Source organism: Theropithecus gelada, chromosome X (genome assembly GCF_003255815.1).
Source record: "Theropithecus gelada isolate Dixy chromosome X, Tgel_1.0, whole genome shotgun sequence".
NCBI classification, from domain to species: Eukaryota; Metazoa; Chordata; class Mammalia; order Primates; family Cercopithecidae; genus Theropithecus; species Theropithecus gelada.
The window spans coordinates 85,236,943-85,252,736 of NC_037689.1; the positions used below are offsets into that span (position 1 = coordinate 85,236,943).

At 56.5% G+C, this 15,794-nt stretch overlaps 1 protein-coding gene across 1 annotated transcript; it reads right to left on the bottom strand.

The window, feature by feature from the left end:
* Window positions 1-1,934: 1,934 nt before the first annotated feature.
* EFNB1 (ephrin B1) lies at window positions 1,935-15,042 on the bottom strand. Its single transcript, XM_025373294.1, has 5 exons — window positions 14,102-15,042; window positions 5,193-5,470; window positions 4,326-4,418; window positions 3,999-4,127; window positions 1,935-3,843 (listed from the first exon to the last, which is right to left on the bottom strand). Exons 1-5 carry the CDS (start codon window positions 14,227-14,229, stop codon window positions 3,431-3,433), a joined length of 1,041 nt encoding a protein of 346 aa, XP_025229079.1. The 5' UTR covers window positions 14,230-15,042; the 3' UTR covers window positions 1,935-3,430.
* Between the last annotated feature and the right edge of the window lie 752 nt (window positions 15,043-15,794).

The window sequence follows — 15,794 nt, forward strand, 5'->3', positions numbered from 1 at the left end:
GGCTCCTTTTTTTAAGATCCCCAAGGAAGCATGCTTGCTCAGACAAAGGCAAGAAGTGGGAAGTCATACCCCTCGCTCTCAAGGAATATATCTTATTTGCTCATGGTGTAATAAAAGGCGTGCACTTGTGTCCTAGAGCTCCTGTTCACCTGATGTGTGTCCTTGGGCAAGTTACAGCCCCTCATAGGGTCTTGGTTTCCTCATCTCAAATATAAGTCAGGTAATTCCCCACCTACCACCTTCACAGGGCAGTTTATGAGACTCAATGAAACAAAGTGTGTCAAAGCATTTGAACAAACTGGCAGGTGCTGTCCAGGTGAAGGACACAAGGAACTACTAAGCACACCGTGTGGTCAACAGTGTGAGCACCAAGTTCAAACCAGCGCCAGCCATGGCACCCATGCTAGGGCAAGGGAACAGTCAGTTGTGAAGCTTCTGGGCTACCCAGCAGATTGCCCCACTCTCCTTTGTAAAATCTCCCTTGGATTTTACTTCACACTCCCACAGCTGCTCCCAGAGGGCCCCCAGGGCTTCATCCCCCACTGGGAGAGTTTAAGGCAGCTGGTATCCTGGACTGGGTGGGGGACTACTGGAGGACACTCAGTTGGAGAAGTGTGGGAAGTGCTCACTCAACCTGAGTCAGGCTCTACCCCAGTGAGCGACACCAATCTGGCCTGAACCAACCCTGATGAGAGACCCCTAGCCCAGGCCAGGCCCCACTCTGGGCAGGCAGTCAAGCAGCAGAGGCTCCATCTGATCCAGGCACTTCCTTTGGTTAATGAGAAACCAAATAAACAGCCTCTGCCCCAGCTGGCTCTGGGAGCACCCCAGCCAGGCCCAGCCCTACACTAGCCCAACCTTCCTTCCCTCCGCCCACAGACCCTGTGGCTCTCCGCCCCCTTCCTTCTCCGCCAGCTCCCCACTTCCCTCATAGCCCGGGTGGCTCCTTGGCTAGTTCTCTGGGGCTTCCTGCTCTGGATCACTCTCTCTCTCCTTCTTCCTCCTCTTTCCTCTGCTGCCTTCTTCCCCATTTTTAGCTGCTGGATCTCACTTGTCCTCTTCCCCTGACATCTGTCTTAGCCGTCTCCATAGGGAGTCCCCCTACAAGACCAGCAGGCTGCTCCAGGCTGGAGCAGGAAGGCTCCAGGCCCTGCCAGTCTGCCTCTCCACTGTGGGATGGAGGCCAAACCCTCTTCAGGGCCCTCACCACACTCTTTGACTTGAGCAGGTTACTCATCAGCCTGTGGGAGGTAGACCGGGTGCCCAAGGCTGCTCCAGCTTGAGGGTATCGACTGCCAGCCAGAAGCCCCCAACTATGCCATGGTGGTGGCTGTGGTGTGGCCCAGCTCAGAAGCAAGATTCTTCTGGCTGAGAGGTGAACTGGGCAGCCTGAAGCGGGCCCAATACCCAGTAGGCCGCAGCTGAAGCTCAGATCTTGGGAAGTTATTTCTATCCACCTCCAGGCGTCCTGAGGCAGGGCAGGGCTGGGCCTGCCAGCAGGTCCCAGATCTAGCCCCAGCTAGGTGGTGGCAGTACTTGTGGACACACCCAGGTCCCCATGGGAACATCCCCTCCTCCATCAACCATCTCTAACTGGGCCTGTGCCAGACTGGGCAGATGCCCATGGCCTATGCCACAGAGATGACAGGATGAACAGGGGAAATGGTCTCAGGCTCCATGACGGCAGAACAAGAGAGCAGAAAAACGTGGGGTGAGGGGAGTGGCAGGAGGGGCACAGGGCATTAAAACATCTTGCTCCACTAGGATAGCCACTCTCTTCCCATACCTGCCCCAGTCACCAGTGGTTTGGGCACAGGAAAGCGCACACATGCACATATCCCCACCACACACACACACACACACACACACACACACACACACACGACTCTCACTCTCCGTTTCCCAACATCATGACACCATTTTATACCCATTTCTCCATGTGGTTAATTTTTTTTTTTTTTTTAGTTCTCATTTTTTTTCTAAGAAAAAAGCAACAAGAAAATAATTCAGAGTTTATACAAAACATCTTTACATTATTTTTTTCCAAAAAGACTAGTATTTACACAAATGGCAACAGAAACAAAAACAAAAACCCTTCCGACTGCCACCTGGAAGGGGCTGGCTGTTCTGCTCCCTCTCCCACCTGGCACTGGGGTGGGCAGCTGGCCAGGAGGCAGTGTGGAGGTGGATGGTGTGAGGCCCAGCTCCTTCCATGGCTGCTCTGGGAGTGCCTGCAAGGCGCACTCAAGTGGCAGTCTGTTAGCAGCCGTGCTGGCAAGGAACTGGGGTCAAAGTGCACAGCGGGCTGGCCCAGCCCCAGGCAGCCTCTTCCTCTTTCCAGGCCCCAGCCCAAGACTGGGACAGCAGCAGAAGCTGGGTTGGGTGGGGGTCACCCACCTGTGCCAGGGCCCAGAAAAGGGGCAGGCCACCTGGTCTTATACCCGCTTAGGTCTCCACCCTGGGCCTCTGTTTCCCCACCAGGCCAAAGGATGCCAAAGGTAAGGAGAGAACAGGGCGGGGGGTGGGGGGGAAACTCCCAGCTCTGCAGGGCAAATAGCCACCTGGGCACCTCACCTCCCTCCACCCCCCATGAGGTCATCTGCCTGCAGCAGCTCTCCTGTTCCCCAGGCAACAGCCAATTAAGACATTAATTACCGTGAGAGTGAGGGAGGCAGGAGATGCCCAAGAATCCCACAAGGAAGGGATTTTTTTTTTTTTTTGGTGGAAGGGTGGCAGTGACTACCCCATTGCCAGGATAAGCCTCGTAGAAGGAGGATCAGGAGGGGAGGGTGGGACACCTTGCCCAGTAGCACTTTCCTCTTCCATCATGGGCAGGAACAGCCCTGGCCTGCCCCTTACCCTACCAGAAATACCGAGGAGTCTATAAAAGAAATGGCATCGTATGCTTCCTGGCTGACCACATCGTGCCCCAGGCCCTCTTATACTGGCTCGGGCCAGGCTCACAAAGCCTGGGGAGGGGCTGCCTTTTACATTTTTCCATTTTTCTTCAAAAAACAGATGAAAATGAGTTGACAGCTAAAAAATGAACACAAAAGCATTAAAAACAGTGATGATAGCGGACAAGCAGTCCTGGGAAGGTGGCAAGGGGGGCGAGGGAGGGGCAGGGCCAGGGGACTGCCTCCCTGCCTGCTGTCCATCAGCGTCCAGCCCTGCCCTCCAAGAAGGGGCGCCCCCACGGAGCCCAGAGGCCTGGCCAGAGGGGGAAGGCACAAGAGCATGGGGGTTAGGGGCACAAGCACCCCCCTCCGAAGCCCAGGGGGCAGGGAAAAAGGGGGATTATAAAAGCCAAGAAACTACAAAACTAAATACAAAGGTGGGCACAACTGGCGAAGGGAGGGGGCGTGGGGGCGAAAGGAGAGGTCCGGTCCAGGCCGACTGTCCCTCAGGGGCCTGAGGCCGTGCTGGGCACTCAGACCTTGTAGTAGATGTTCGCCGGGCTCTGGGGCGGCATCTCCTGGACGATGTAGACGGGGTGCCCGTAGTCCCCACTCACCTTCTCATAGTGGGGGCAGTAGTTGTTCTCTGTAGTCCGTAAGGGAATGATGATGTCGCTGGGCTCGGTGCCCGCTGTGCCACTGCCCCCCTTGGGACTGGCCAGGGTACTGAGCGAGAGGGCAGCCGCCCGCTGCTGCGTGTGCTTGCGGTGCCGCTTGCGTAGCTTCAGTAGTAGGACCGTCAGGAAGATGATGATGAGCAGGAAGATGACGCAACCGGCACCGACAGCCGCAAACAATGCCACCTTGGAGTTGAAGAAGCCATCAGGGTCCCCGCTGCTGCCCCCACTTGCACCTGGGCCACTCTTCTCTTCCTGGTTCACAGTCTCTGAGGAAGGGAAGTGGGGAGGAACAGTCAGCCAGGGGTCCCAGGGACACACAGCAGATTTCAGGCCAGGTCCAGCTTGCATTTCTTCAGAGACAGGGCCTAACAAGGTGACAGAGCAATGGCTCCTGACCTCTGGGAAATACATATACACTTACCATGCTTGCCATAAGAGTCACCCGGGGAGCCCCGACTACCAGGGGCCTGTGTGGCCATCTTGACAGTATTGTCTGCCTCCTTGCTGGGCCTGCTGGTAGTCAGCTGCTCAGGCGTCACAGCATTAGGATCTAAGAATGGAGAGAGAACAGGTGAGAGGGAGGGACCCGGCCAGCATAGGTGCCCTCAGTCATCAAGGGTGGGCCAAGAATGGCCTGGATACTGTAACCCTACGCCCCCTACTCCTAATACACATGCACCCAGCCAGGAACATCTGTTCCAAAGGTCAAACGGGGTAGGGTGAGGGGACTCTCAGACTAGGCACTCACCTTGGCCAACCTTCATGACGATCTTCATGGTGCGTGTGCGGCACACACCCCCCTCCCGGTTTTCCAGCCCCTCCAGGCTTCCATTGGATGTTGCTGCAGGAAGAGGCCAGAGAAGTCAGAGAAGTCAGGAGGAGAGAAAGGTCTACCAGCATTACCCAGAAACTCCCATTCTGCCTCAGCCAACAGGGAGATAAACTGCAGTTGGGAGAAGCAAGCGGCTCCCATCTACCAGTGAACCTTTTCATTTTCTTCCCTCCCACTAGGAACAGAGTGGCCTAGTCCAGCCCAGGCCAAGAACAAGCCCCACCCCCGGGGGCACTGCTCCCCTATCACGAGCAGGCCATGGTCCCTCAGTAAGGTCTGCCTTTTCAGTGGGATCATAATGGGGGCTTCTACATAGACTGAAAGGAATTCTGGAGTAGGAATCAGGAGAACTGGGTTGGAGTCCTGACCCTATCTCTAACTCACTGTGTGATCTAAGGCAAGAAGCCCCTCCACCTTTTGGGGCCTTGGTTTCCCCTGAAGAAAAAGGCTGAATAGCTGGCTGATCCCAAAGGGCCCAGCAAATGCTACCATTCCCAATATAAGAACTTAGGTGGGCAAAGAAAATAAGAGAGAAGCAACATGAATTGGAGACCTCTCCTGCCCAACCCCTGGAGTGGAGCCAAGGTGAACTTGGTAAATGTTGGGGCCAGAATTCCAAGGCCAGGCTAGGAGGAGAACATGCCAGTCTTCAAAGGGTTTCAGATCCGGCAGGGCCTTAACTACATGCAATAACATTGTACCACTTAGAAGCTCCCACTACTACAGGAGAGGAAAGAGTTAAGCCCAGGGAGAGAGCCAGAGGATGGGATGGGCGGGACTCACAGGTAATGTAGTAATCATGGTGCTTCTTGAACTCCAGACCCATGTAGTTGGGGCTGAACTCCTGGAACTTGATGGTAAAGCGTATTTCCTGCTCTGGCCTATTGCAGGTGACCAACACGTTGGGGTCGAGCACCGTGCTACAGGTATCCGCCTGCTCACGCCGCACCAGGTACAGCTTGTAGTACTCATAGGGCCGTCCTGCTTCTGCTCGGGGGCAGATGATGTCCAGCTTGTCTCCAATTTTCGGATAGATCACCAAGCCCTTCCCACTCAGGAACCTGCCCAGAAGGAAGAAGACGGTCAGCCTCGGGGTTGGGGGTGGCCCCAGGCCATTCCAGAACCAGGGAAGTGGACAAGAACCAAGCTGGGCCTACTGGGTGGAGACGGCAAGAGCAAACCTTCTGCCCTTCCTCCATCCTCAGGCTGGGGGTGGGGAGAGAGAACCACACTACCAGGAGGGTGTGGAAGGGGTGGCCCATGGGCAAGGCTGCCAGGCTCTGACTGCTCGGCAGGGTGGAGCACTGCCTGGCTGGGGGAGCCCTTTGTCCTAATGTGGCATTTCCACAGGGGGCTGACGTGGCCAATGGGCTGGGTACCAAGGTGTCAGGCCCATGCTACCTGGACGTGGCAGTCTTAAATATCCCCACCCCCAACAAACATTCCTTCATGACCGCTGCTACTGCCTCTCCCATACCCATACGCATGCGCGCATGCGCATGCGCGCGCACACACACACACATATACACACACAGCAAGCCCACACATGTCTTAGTCAGCACCCCCCCGCAGCTCCCAGCCAAAGGCTGGGGAAGCTCAATCTGTCTGGGACCCATGTCCTCTCCCCCATCCTTACTAATCTTGGGCATGATGGAAAGATAGGAACAGGCATTGCCTGGAACAAAGGGATGATGGCCACAGTCTCTGGCCAGGTGCAGCTCTGCTCACTTCCACCGCCCATTGTCCTACTGGCAATTCGTCCCACCCTCAAAATGGAAGAGGCTGAACCCCTAAACTTGATTCTTCTCATTCCTAAAAATAACAGAGGAGAGGAGAAGGGGCTCAACCAGAGACAACAGATCATAGGAGATAGGGCCTCAGTAACCCCACTCATCTGTATTCTAACCCCTCACCTCTATGTTACTCCTATTCCAGCTCCTGAGAGGAGATGGACAAATGCCTTTTGAGCCAGGTTCATATTCTAATCCAGAAGGCCAGGCACTGGGGGACAGCAGGGAGGGTCAGCTGCCCAGGACCACCTATCCATAGGACTCTGTCCTTGCCTAAGCACACAGAAAGAAAATGGTGCTTTGTTGGCCATTTCTGAGCCTGGATGGGCTGGTGCTGAGAGCAAGGCAGAACCATGTAGGAGAAAGAACACAGACTTTAGAATCAGATTCCCAAGCTAAGCCCTTACTAAATATGTGACCTCCAATGCCCGATCTGAGCTTCAGTTTCTTCTTTTGTAAAGTGGGGGTGGCAAGAGCCCCTACCTTCCAATACTGTGGTGGGAAGACGAGGCAGCACATGGAGAACACCTAGCACACAATAGGTGTTCAACGTGTTTGACTGCCTCTTAGAAGCAGTCTCCCAAGAGGCAGGAGGTCAGATACTAAGACTAAGTACCTATGAGCTCACTCTCATATTTTGGAGGGGAAACAGGAAGAGAAGATATGGCTCCATTATCAAGGACTTTACTGTCCAGTTTGGGTCGGAAAAGTAAATAACCCACACGCGAGTGACAGACAACACCAGGCTATCTGTAGGGATGTGTGAGGATGATGATTCAAGCAGCAAGGGCTGGAGGCAGGGAGAGGAAGGAGATAGCTCATCTGGCCAGGATGGTCAGAGATGGATCTACAGGAAAGGCAGGATGAAAGTGAGTCCTGGGTGAGGAATAAGAAGTCAACACACTGCGAGAGTAGACGGCAGTGGCTAGGACACAAAGCTCGGGCCAGTGATTGGTCCAGCTTGGCTGGGAGTGAGGAGAGAGAAATAGAAGAAGAGGTGGAAAAGTTCACCTGGGGCCAAACTGAAAGGCCTCAAGTGTCACAGCAAGCAGGGTGGGTTTCATCCCATTGGAGAGAGGCTCTTGGAGCTGGAAGGACAATGGAAGGCTTCAGGCAGTGCTTAAAGAGAATGAAGCTGACAGTGTCATGCACCAGTTCACAGGCTACCACAATCATTTGAGAAAAGAGTGGTTCCATTTCCTGAGGGCCCCTTACACCAAAGGGACAACAAGCAATACGGGCCTACTGGGAGCTCTGGGCAAATGCCTTTGCAATGCCAAACCTGTGTCCTCATCTGAGGGAGGAAAATGATACCCAACTAGGCAAAGAGGGAAACTGACCACATGGATGAAGTGGATGAAGAAAAGCAGCCTTTCCTCCATGTCGAGTGAGGCTCCACCAAATTGGGAGCTGCCATCTTGATGTACAGGAGGGTAACAGCCAGAATGAGATGGCCTCCCCACTGGTACCTAACTACAGAGGACCCAGAAAGGAAGTAGGCATGGGATGGAAGCCTGGATAAACATTTCAGATGGAACACCCCGTCCCATGCACCATACAAAGCCAACAAGTTTCCCCAAAGCCTCTAGAATTCTCCAGGCATTTTTTCCCTTTCCAGTGCTCACAATGGTTCCATCCAGATGGCAGGATTAGACAACTGCTCACATCTTAGAGCTAGCAGGAAGCTTGGAGTCCAGGTCCTTGATGTGAGGGAATGAGTGATCAGATGAACGTTCCCATTGAAAAGAGGGGTCTAAACCTACCTAGGACAGTAACCCGATGGGTCTAAGAGGTCCTAAAACATTGCCTGAATCGTTATACTGTTGCGTCTCAACAACACATATATATGCAGCCACAGAGAGGGCACGGAAAGGGAGACAGGCCAGCTCAGCTTTCTAACCACTCGGTTCTGGCTTACTCACCAGGGAGTCCTGTCTACCCCAAGTGCAGTCTCCCATTGCCACCCAGGTTCCAGAGCCCTGGAACAGGGCTTCTAGCTAATTGGGGTTCTACCTTGAAGCCAGAGGCATTGAGGAAACAGATGTCTACATGATGGAGGAGGGGGGAGAAGAGAGAACTATTGCCCCCAAAACCCCTCAGAGTCTCTTCAACCTCAGTGAACAGACTTCATAAATATTCATTAGTTCATTTGCATAGCAGCTGGCAGAGGGAAACTCACCTTCCCCTAAAGTGCAGAAGGGAGCGGAGCCTGATGAGACCCGCCTTCCCTGACCCTGATCCCCCATACTGGTAACCTTCTTAGCATCTTCCCTACCACTGGGCAAACCTCGTCTTGACATGTCAGAAGCTCAAGAGAGTGGTAAGGGACCATAAGGGATGGGTGTGTAGCCAGTGAGAGTGAAGCCCAAAGCTAGGTAGAACACTAGTCATACTTTGAAGGGGGACCCTACAGTTCTCCCCTCTTACCAGATTAGGAGTAGGAATAAGGGAAGAGAAGGAAGAGATGTCCCCAAGTGAAAATCTTTACCCCCCACCTTACTTCCCCCTACCCCATGACCAAGCCAAGCTTTCCTGCCTGGGGCCACCCCCAGACAAAGCCCTTTCTGAAAAATAAAGGGATTGACATGGCTCAGCAGGAAGCCTGAAGCAGGTCGCCATGGTAACCCCTGAGGCCTTCCCTCTCCAGCCTCTGATAGCCCTGGGACCCCAGGGCGCCACCCCAGGGAGTAAAAGGACTTGGGGGAGGCGGCCTAAGTTATTCCAGCTCTTGCCCTCCACCTAGCTCAAGTTCTACCTTCAGCCTTTCTACCTAGCTTAGAAACACCACCATGCCATCACTGCCACAAAGAATCCTGGGATATGAAAAACCTGAAGGGGCTGGGGACAGTAGCCTCCAAGGCCCTGGACTGGCCAGAAACCAAGTAACCAACAGCCCCCTCCTTGTTTTCTCCAGATAAGCCCTTCTCCACCCATGTGAATACAATTTACAGGGGGCAGGGAGAGCTTGCAGCTAGGAGGGTCTTGCCCAGAAAGCTGCCCACATCCCACCAGCTCTATACTTCTTTCCCTGTCACCCTGCTCTCAGGATCTAGCAACTTGTGGTCAGAGAATGGCCAAAGGGGGAGCCTGGTTCTAGGCCATGGAAGTCCAAGTCCGGTAGAAGACTCTAGCCTCAACCTCGATTCAGTGACCCCACCACCACTGTACCTGTACCCGCCAGGGTGGCAAGACCAGTGGAGGACAGACCCCAAGCCAGAGCTCAAGTCTGCTCTCATCCCAGCTAGGGTGGGGAGCCCCCAAATTAAAGGCTCCTCTTTAACTCCCCCAGCTCCACCCAGCCCCCGAGGCTGGCAGGAGCAGGCCTGGCGTGTCCCAGCAGTGCCCGCCCAGGCGTGGGTGGGCAGGAACAGCAGCTGGGTCCTGGCACACATAGCTCTGTCGGAGACAGGGAAGCCAGGAGAGTCCTGGAGGAAGTCACCCTCCCCACCTACAGTGAACTATGCCCTTCCCTCTGCCCCACCTGGCTAAAGCTAGTGTCCATTATGAATTTAACACCCCCCTCCACAATGTCGACGTCTGCTTTCTGTGGGGTCCCTGAGAAGAGAGATTCTTGGCTCAGAGAGGAACCAAAGGTGCCACTCAGAGCTCTGCAGGGAGTGTGCCAGGCAGTGAGTTGGCTGCCTTTAGTTCAGGTCACCCAAGCAGTCAGCGCTGGGAGGTAGGCCTAGCAAAGTCAAATGAGGAAGTTGGAGCACAGCTCGCCCCACACAGACAGGGCCTGAGTCACAAGGACAGATGCTTGCACACCTGCGAGGTAAGAGGGGAACTCAGGGGCAGGGAGCCAGGGCCTCTTCCCAAACCCCACCTTGAATTCCTGTCTCTCCTACATTTCAAGGCAGCAGGAATGAATGGCACACAACACAGCTCTGCCTCCATAGGCAAGTCATTGACTGGCCTGAGATAAGTCACTTCCCTTGTCCGGGCATATGCCTTCTTATCTGGAAAATGGGGCCAATACCTACTTCCCAGGGCTGTTGGGAGCATCCGATGAGATCATATATGAGAGTGCATTGTAAGTAGCAAGGTGCCGCCTGCCTATTAGTTAGCATGCCAAACACAGCATTATTTAGAAGTAAAAAGCTGAAGGAGCTTACATTCCTGGCTGCTAGCACCCTGACCCAAAACAATGACCGCGAAACACACCCAAGAGGGGCTGCTATGGTCTGCGGGGCAAGGAACCCAGAATGTGGCTGGTGAGCACCCCTGTATCTCAGCTCCTCTAATAATCACAAAGTGGAATCTCCCCCAAACCTGGTGTTCCCATGGCAACTAGCAGCCTCCTGGCTGGCCCACTCTCTCTCCTTTAGTCCCTAACCCCAGAAAACAGTGATGCACCATAGTATCCAGGGCCCACCCATCCCCATTCACCTGGGCGGATGAGACAACAGAGAGCCCAAGAGAAGAAAGGGAACCCTTGATTCAGTCCCTACCCCAGCCTCACAGGTCCTTCTTGCCCTTGCCTGGCTGCCCTGTGTGGGAGTGGGGAGGCAGGGGAACAGGGGACTTTAGGAGCTGCTGGATTCCCATCACTCTTAGGCCCTCACCTGTGGCCAATCAGCCACAGAGTAGAAGAGGTCAGGTCCCTAACCACCCCGGAAAAGGGCCCCCTGAGCTGGCCTCCCCAGGACTGTGAGCTGGAACAGCTGTGTGGGGCTGGGGCCAACACTTTGGCTTGGAGCAGGCAAGCATGGGTTGGGGTCTGCAGCTGCCCCTACCCATGCTGGAGTCAAGGGTCCCGGGTGCCAGGCCGAACCCCCCCACCCCCGCCCCCTTGTAGGGAACGTTTGTAATGTGATCTCAGGCATATTCTGACTCCCTGGAGGTGGGGGAACCTGAGTGGGGGGCAGGAAGGGGTCAGGACGGGACTGAGAGACTGAACTGCAGCAGCTGGACTTGGCTGAGGACTCAAGTGTGAGGCCTGCCGGCTGCCCCAAGCTCCCAGGGGAAGAGGCTGCGGGAGGGGTCTTCCACGACCATTTAGATAACAGCCCCCCAACTCAGACACACACACACACACACACACACACACACACACAGAGGTTCCTAAAATAAAAAAACTCTAGCAGGACCAAACCCATCCCCCCACCTTGCGGCTCATGGAGCAAATCTGACAGGAGGGGCCAAGGAGGCAGAAGCTCCTGCCACTCAGGGACTAGCACCCCAGAAGGCTCCAGCACCAATTTGGGAAAGAGACTTGGGAGTCTTGGGCCAGCCCTTCCAGCTTCCCCTCTCAGTCAGGGCTGGGGCCCGGCCGCAAGCACCTTGGAACCTGGAAGCAGACCCCCAACCCCACCACTTCTTTATTTTGATTTTTTTTTTCCCAAGGAGGAAGCAATTAAGCAGGGTTTATAGGCACTGGGAGATTTTCTTTTTTGGGAGGGGGGTTGCCAGATTCTGACGGGGCTAAGGAGAGAGACCAAAAGCCGGGAGAGGAAGAGGGGAGGGAAGAGAGAAAATGAGCCTGAGAGAGAGAGCACGGGCATGTGCGAGAAACAAAAGGACTTGAGAAAAAGAGGCAGAGAGTGACTAAGAGTGAGAGGGAGTGTGAGAGCGAGGCAGAACAGGCGAGCCTAGCTGGAGAGGGGAGGTGAGCGCTGCTCACGGAGGGTGTGAGAGGGCGAACCGACACGGGCCTGAGAGGAGAACTCGGGCAGGAGGCAGAGAGGGAGGGAGACAGAGAGGGACTGTTTATTTGAAAGGCTGTGGCAGCCTGAGGGTTGGGCGCGGTGGCAGAAGCAGCCCCCAGAGCTCTAGGAGAGCTGAGGGCAGTGCCTCCTTCCTGTCCTCTGGCCCCCATCACCCGGAGCCAATACATGCAGACAGTGGCTGCATTCCAGACCCCTGAGCTTGGATGGAAGGGGGGTGCACCAGGATCAGTCCCTCACCCTTCCCAGGATTTACCCAATTACAGAATGGAATTCGGACAGGTTCTAGAGAGTCTTCAGCCACCCCCCATCCCCACCCCACAATGCCTGCCCTCAGCTTGAGGTGGATGGGGAGGGGGGTCAGAGAGGAGACCACCCCCCAAAACCTGTAAACCAGTCCAGAGCACTAAAGGCTCTGAGCACAAACGGTGGGGAGCACAGACAGATCGTGTTTCTTCCAGCACCCCCAACTCTGCAGGAGGGCTCCTTTCCAGCTGTGGAGCTGCATGCTATCTCTGGTTAGAGACCCGAGAGAGCAATTAGGTCACTCCCATGAGCCCCTGTGATGGGCTACCCCAGGCGGATTTCAACTCTCCTGGCTCAAGAGAGAGCATTTCCAGCCTCCACCCTTACCAGGGAAACTGAACACTTCACAACCTTCCCCCCGGGCTCAAGTAGCCCAGGGCTCCCAGAACATTTTGAGCCCCTGCTGTTAGGAGAGCGTTGTACCCCATTTGGCTTCTGGGTAGGAAAGAAATTCTTGCCAATCCCTTTCCTTGTACCCAGGCAGAGCCCTCCACCCCGACCCTGGTTTAGCCATCCCACCAACCAGTAATAGGACTCTACCTTAGTCGAGGAGAAGAAAACTAAAGCTGCCTTCTCCCACTCCAGGGCTGAGAGATCAAAAGTCCCTGGAACCCAAGAGGCCAAGGTAGGCAGGAGCCTGGGAAGTTACCAGGGGCGGGGGCGCAGCAAGAGTGGACAGGAAGAAATTTGAGATACAGGAATCAGTGATCACGGATGGGGCAGGTCAAAGCTCCCCAGTTTCCTGCTAAGTGGGGTTGTTCGCACATTGCTGAGACCTCCAGAAAACTGAGAGAAAGAGCAATTTTGACCCTGGGTTCCAACCTGAGTCCTGGATGCCAAAAGAGAAGAAGGTCCAGAGGTCACTACAACAGCCCCAGCGACTTCCCACTAAAAGCCTAGAAACCACTGAGCCACCGCCCTGAAAGGTGTGCGTGTTGTTTGGAGGGGTTGTGTGTGTAGTGGTGGTGGGGTAGTTGTGCAGGGAAAGGAGAAGAAAGAAAAGAAAGGATGTCCTTTATATAGCTGCCCACCCCCCACCCCAACCCCTTGGGGAAAGCTAAGCACAGCTCCCCAATCTAGGGGACAGACTCGGGGGCCAAGGGGACCTGCCTGGGCAGAAATCGCTCCTTCCCCACCCACCTCCCTCGCCAGCTCGGCCGCCACTCTCCGCCCTGGCTGGCCCTTGAAGCTCTGTTACCGGCTCCATTGGACCCCCGACGGGCACTGGTTCGAACCCCCACCACCCAACAACCACTCTCCCACTCCGCCCCTCTCCACCCGCTGCCTTTGTGAGCCTGGGAGCAGCGCCCGCCTTTCTACCGCTCCGGCAGGGAGAAAGGAGGGGCGGGGGGCAAGAAGAGACAGCAAAGCAAAAAGCCAGGGTGGCAAACAAGGAAGAAAGAAAAATGAAAATGGGAGAAGCCCGAGTGGGGATGTTGGCGCTGCCACCCGCCCCAAGCGCCGGGTCCCGCTCTGTGTTCCCTCCACAGCTAAGCAAACGAGGAACCCGTGTTCTGGCCTTGTCCCTCGCCCGAGTCAAGCTCACTCCTGGAGCGGCTCCTCGGCGAAAATCACCACGTTCCCAGGGGCCCCGGAGGAAGCTGCGTTCTCGCCTCCACTCAGCTCTCTGGTGCGCTCTCGGGCGCCCGGACTCCCCAGCTCTGCCTGGTGCGACCATCTCCACTTGATCCAGGACGTGCGGAGGCAAGGGCTGGGAAGCCCAGGGGGTCACAACCCAGCCAAGTCCCCCTACCCCACCCCGCCGCACCCTGCTCCGCCCGCCCGCCCGCAAGAAAACACTCGAGAAAGCGGAGACAAAATGAGGCGCCGCTCCTCCTCCAAAGACCGCCCCACATGCACTCCGGGGCGTGCGGCCTCACCCTGAAGGAGTGCCTCCCACCCCAGGGTCCAGAGGAGATAAGTTACTCACTTGGGGTTGAGGGAGCTCCAGGATACGGGCTCCAGGTTCTTGGCCAGCGGTGTGGCGAGCCGGCACAGCGCCCACACGACCATCGCCACAAGCCACTTGCCGAGCCAACGCTGCCCAGGCCGAGCCATCTTCCCGGGGGCAGGCTGCACTTCGGGATCCTTTGGCGCCTCCTCAGCAAAGCTCGCCTCGCCTTCCTCTGTCGCGCTGCGCTCGGAGCCGCTCAGGCGCCCATCCTCCGCAGCCGCCGGCTTTGAAGTGCTCCCCTCCCGCCGGCTTCGGTGTCGCTCTTCTCCGCCCGGCCGGCCAGGAGGACTCACTGGGCAGCCGCCCCCAACCCGGGCATGGGCTTCGGCCTCCGAGGGCTCGTTCTCCTGGGCACTCCGCTGCCGCACGAGGCGCGACGGGGGCTCTGCGCCCCCGGGTGATCCCGCCCGATTCCGCTCGCCTCCCCCAGACGGTTCGGGGCTGCGAGCCCTCTCCCCGACGGGGTCTTCCCGCAGAGGTCTCGGTGGCCGCCCCGACGCCTTGACCGTCCCGGGATCGCTGTCCCTTGGAAGAAGTGGGGGTTTCCCCACAAAACAAGCTCGGTCCCCGGGCTCCCGACTGGGCCGCCCTGGCACGGGCTCCGTTCCTCCGGGCCACACTGGGACTCCGGGCTACGCGCCCCCGGACAGCTTCTACTTCAACGCGGGCCCTGCTCAGTGTACTTAGAAGAGCGGGGAGACGCTGCCGAGCGAGCCAGTCCCATTAGTTTGCGCCTCCGATGCCTCGGCCGGGTAGCCCGGCAGCCTCGCGTCGCCGAGTCCTTGCTCCCGGGCGATCGAGCCCGAGGGTCTGCGGCCAGTGCGAGCTTCACACACCTCCCACTGCTGTCCAGCTCGCATAGGCTTCCTCCGCTGCCGCTGTGCTGTCTACTCCCTTGCTCAGGCGAACGCAAGGCCAACCCTGCTCTCTTAGCCAATAGCAAGCTCAGTGGCGGGGTCCTTGCCCCATACCACGCCCCTAGAGCAGGAAGGGGGAGGGGTTTCAGGGAGCTCTTAAGGACGCCGCGCGGCCGATGGCACCAATCTGAGTGTGCGGCTCGTGTGGTTAGGGTTGGGTCCCGCTCAGTCCTGTTCCCAGAGCGCTCAACCCGTGGGAAGTTGGCACTCTAAAGAGCCGCCGGCCTGCTCTCCTCCCCACGCGTCTGGTCAACACCCCAGCCCACTGACCCTGTCCCATGTACCCCAGGAAAGTATTTCCACTCTCTTTTTACACACAGGACCCCTGAAGTCCTGCTCTGTGCCCACCTCCGTGTCAAGGACAGCCTGTCTGCTCCCCGTCCAGTCCAACGTAAGGCTTTGGTGGGCTTTCCTCCTCTCGCCCTCAAAATGCACTGTCTGCTTGCACTTGGACCCAGAGTCGGGAACATAAAAGTGAGAACAGTGGGAGGGGGAGACTTGGGAGGGTCCAGTACTTGACAGGGGTTGGAGGTGGGGCGGGGGGCAGGGTGGGGTTTGGTGGGGAGGGAAGGCATGTTCATTGCCCCTGGGGACCAGACCTTCGGAATTTCAGCTTTCTGGGGGAGGCTTGTGGGACCTCTGGAGCCAAGATTTAGTCTTGTCCTGTCCGAAGGCGCGGGCAAGGTCCCAGGATAGGCAAGCGGGGATGAGAGGGCACGTCGATAAAGAAAGACACCTCGAGGGCAAAGAGG

Excerpts from the sequence above, each read along its gene's own strand:
- EFNB1 (XM_025373294.1), bottom strand. The coding sequence starts at position 14,229 with ATGGCTCGGCCTGGGCAGCGTTGGCTCGGCAAGTGGCTTGTGGCGATG. Across the intron at positions 4,128-4,325 it reads CGTCATGAAGGTTGGCCAAG|ATCCTAATGCTGTGACGCCT; the intron begins GTGAGTGCCTAG and ends CTCCATTCTTAG. Across the intron at positions 3,844-3,998 it reads TGACTCTTATGGCAAGCATG|AGACTGTGAACCAGGAAGAG; the intron begins GTAAGTGTATAT and ends TCCCTTCCTCAG.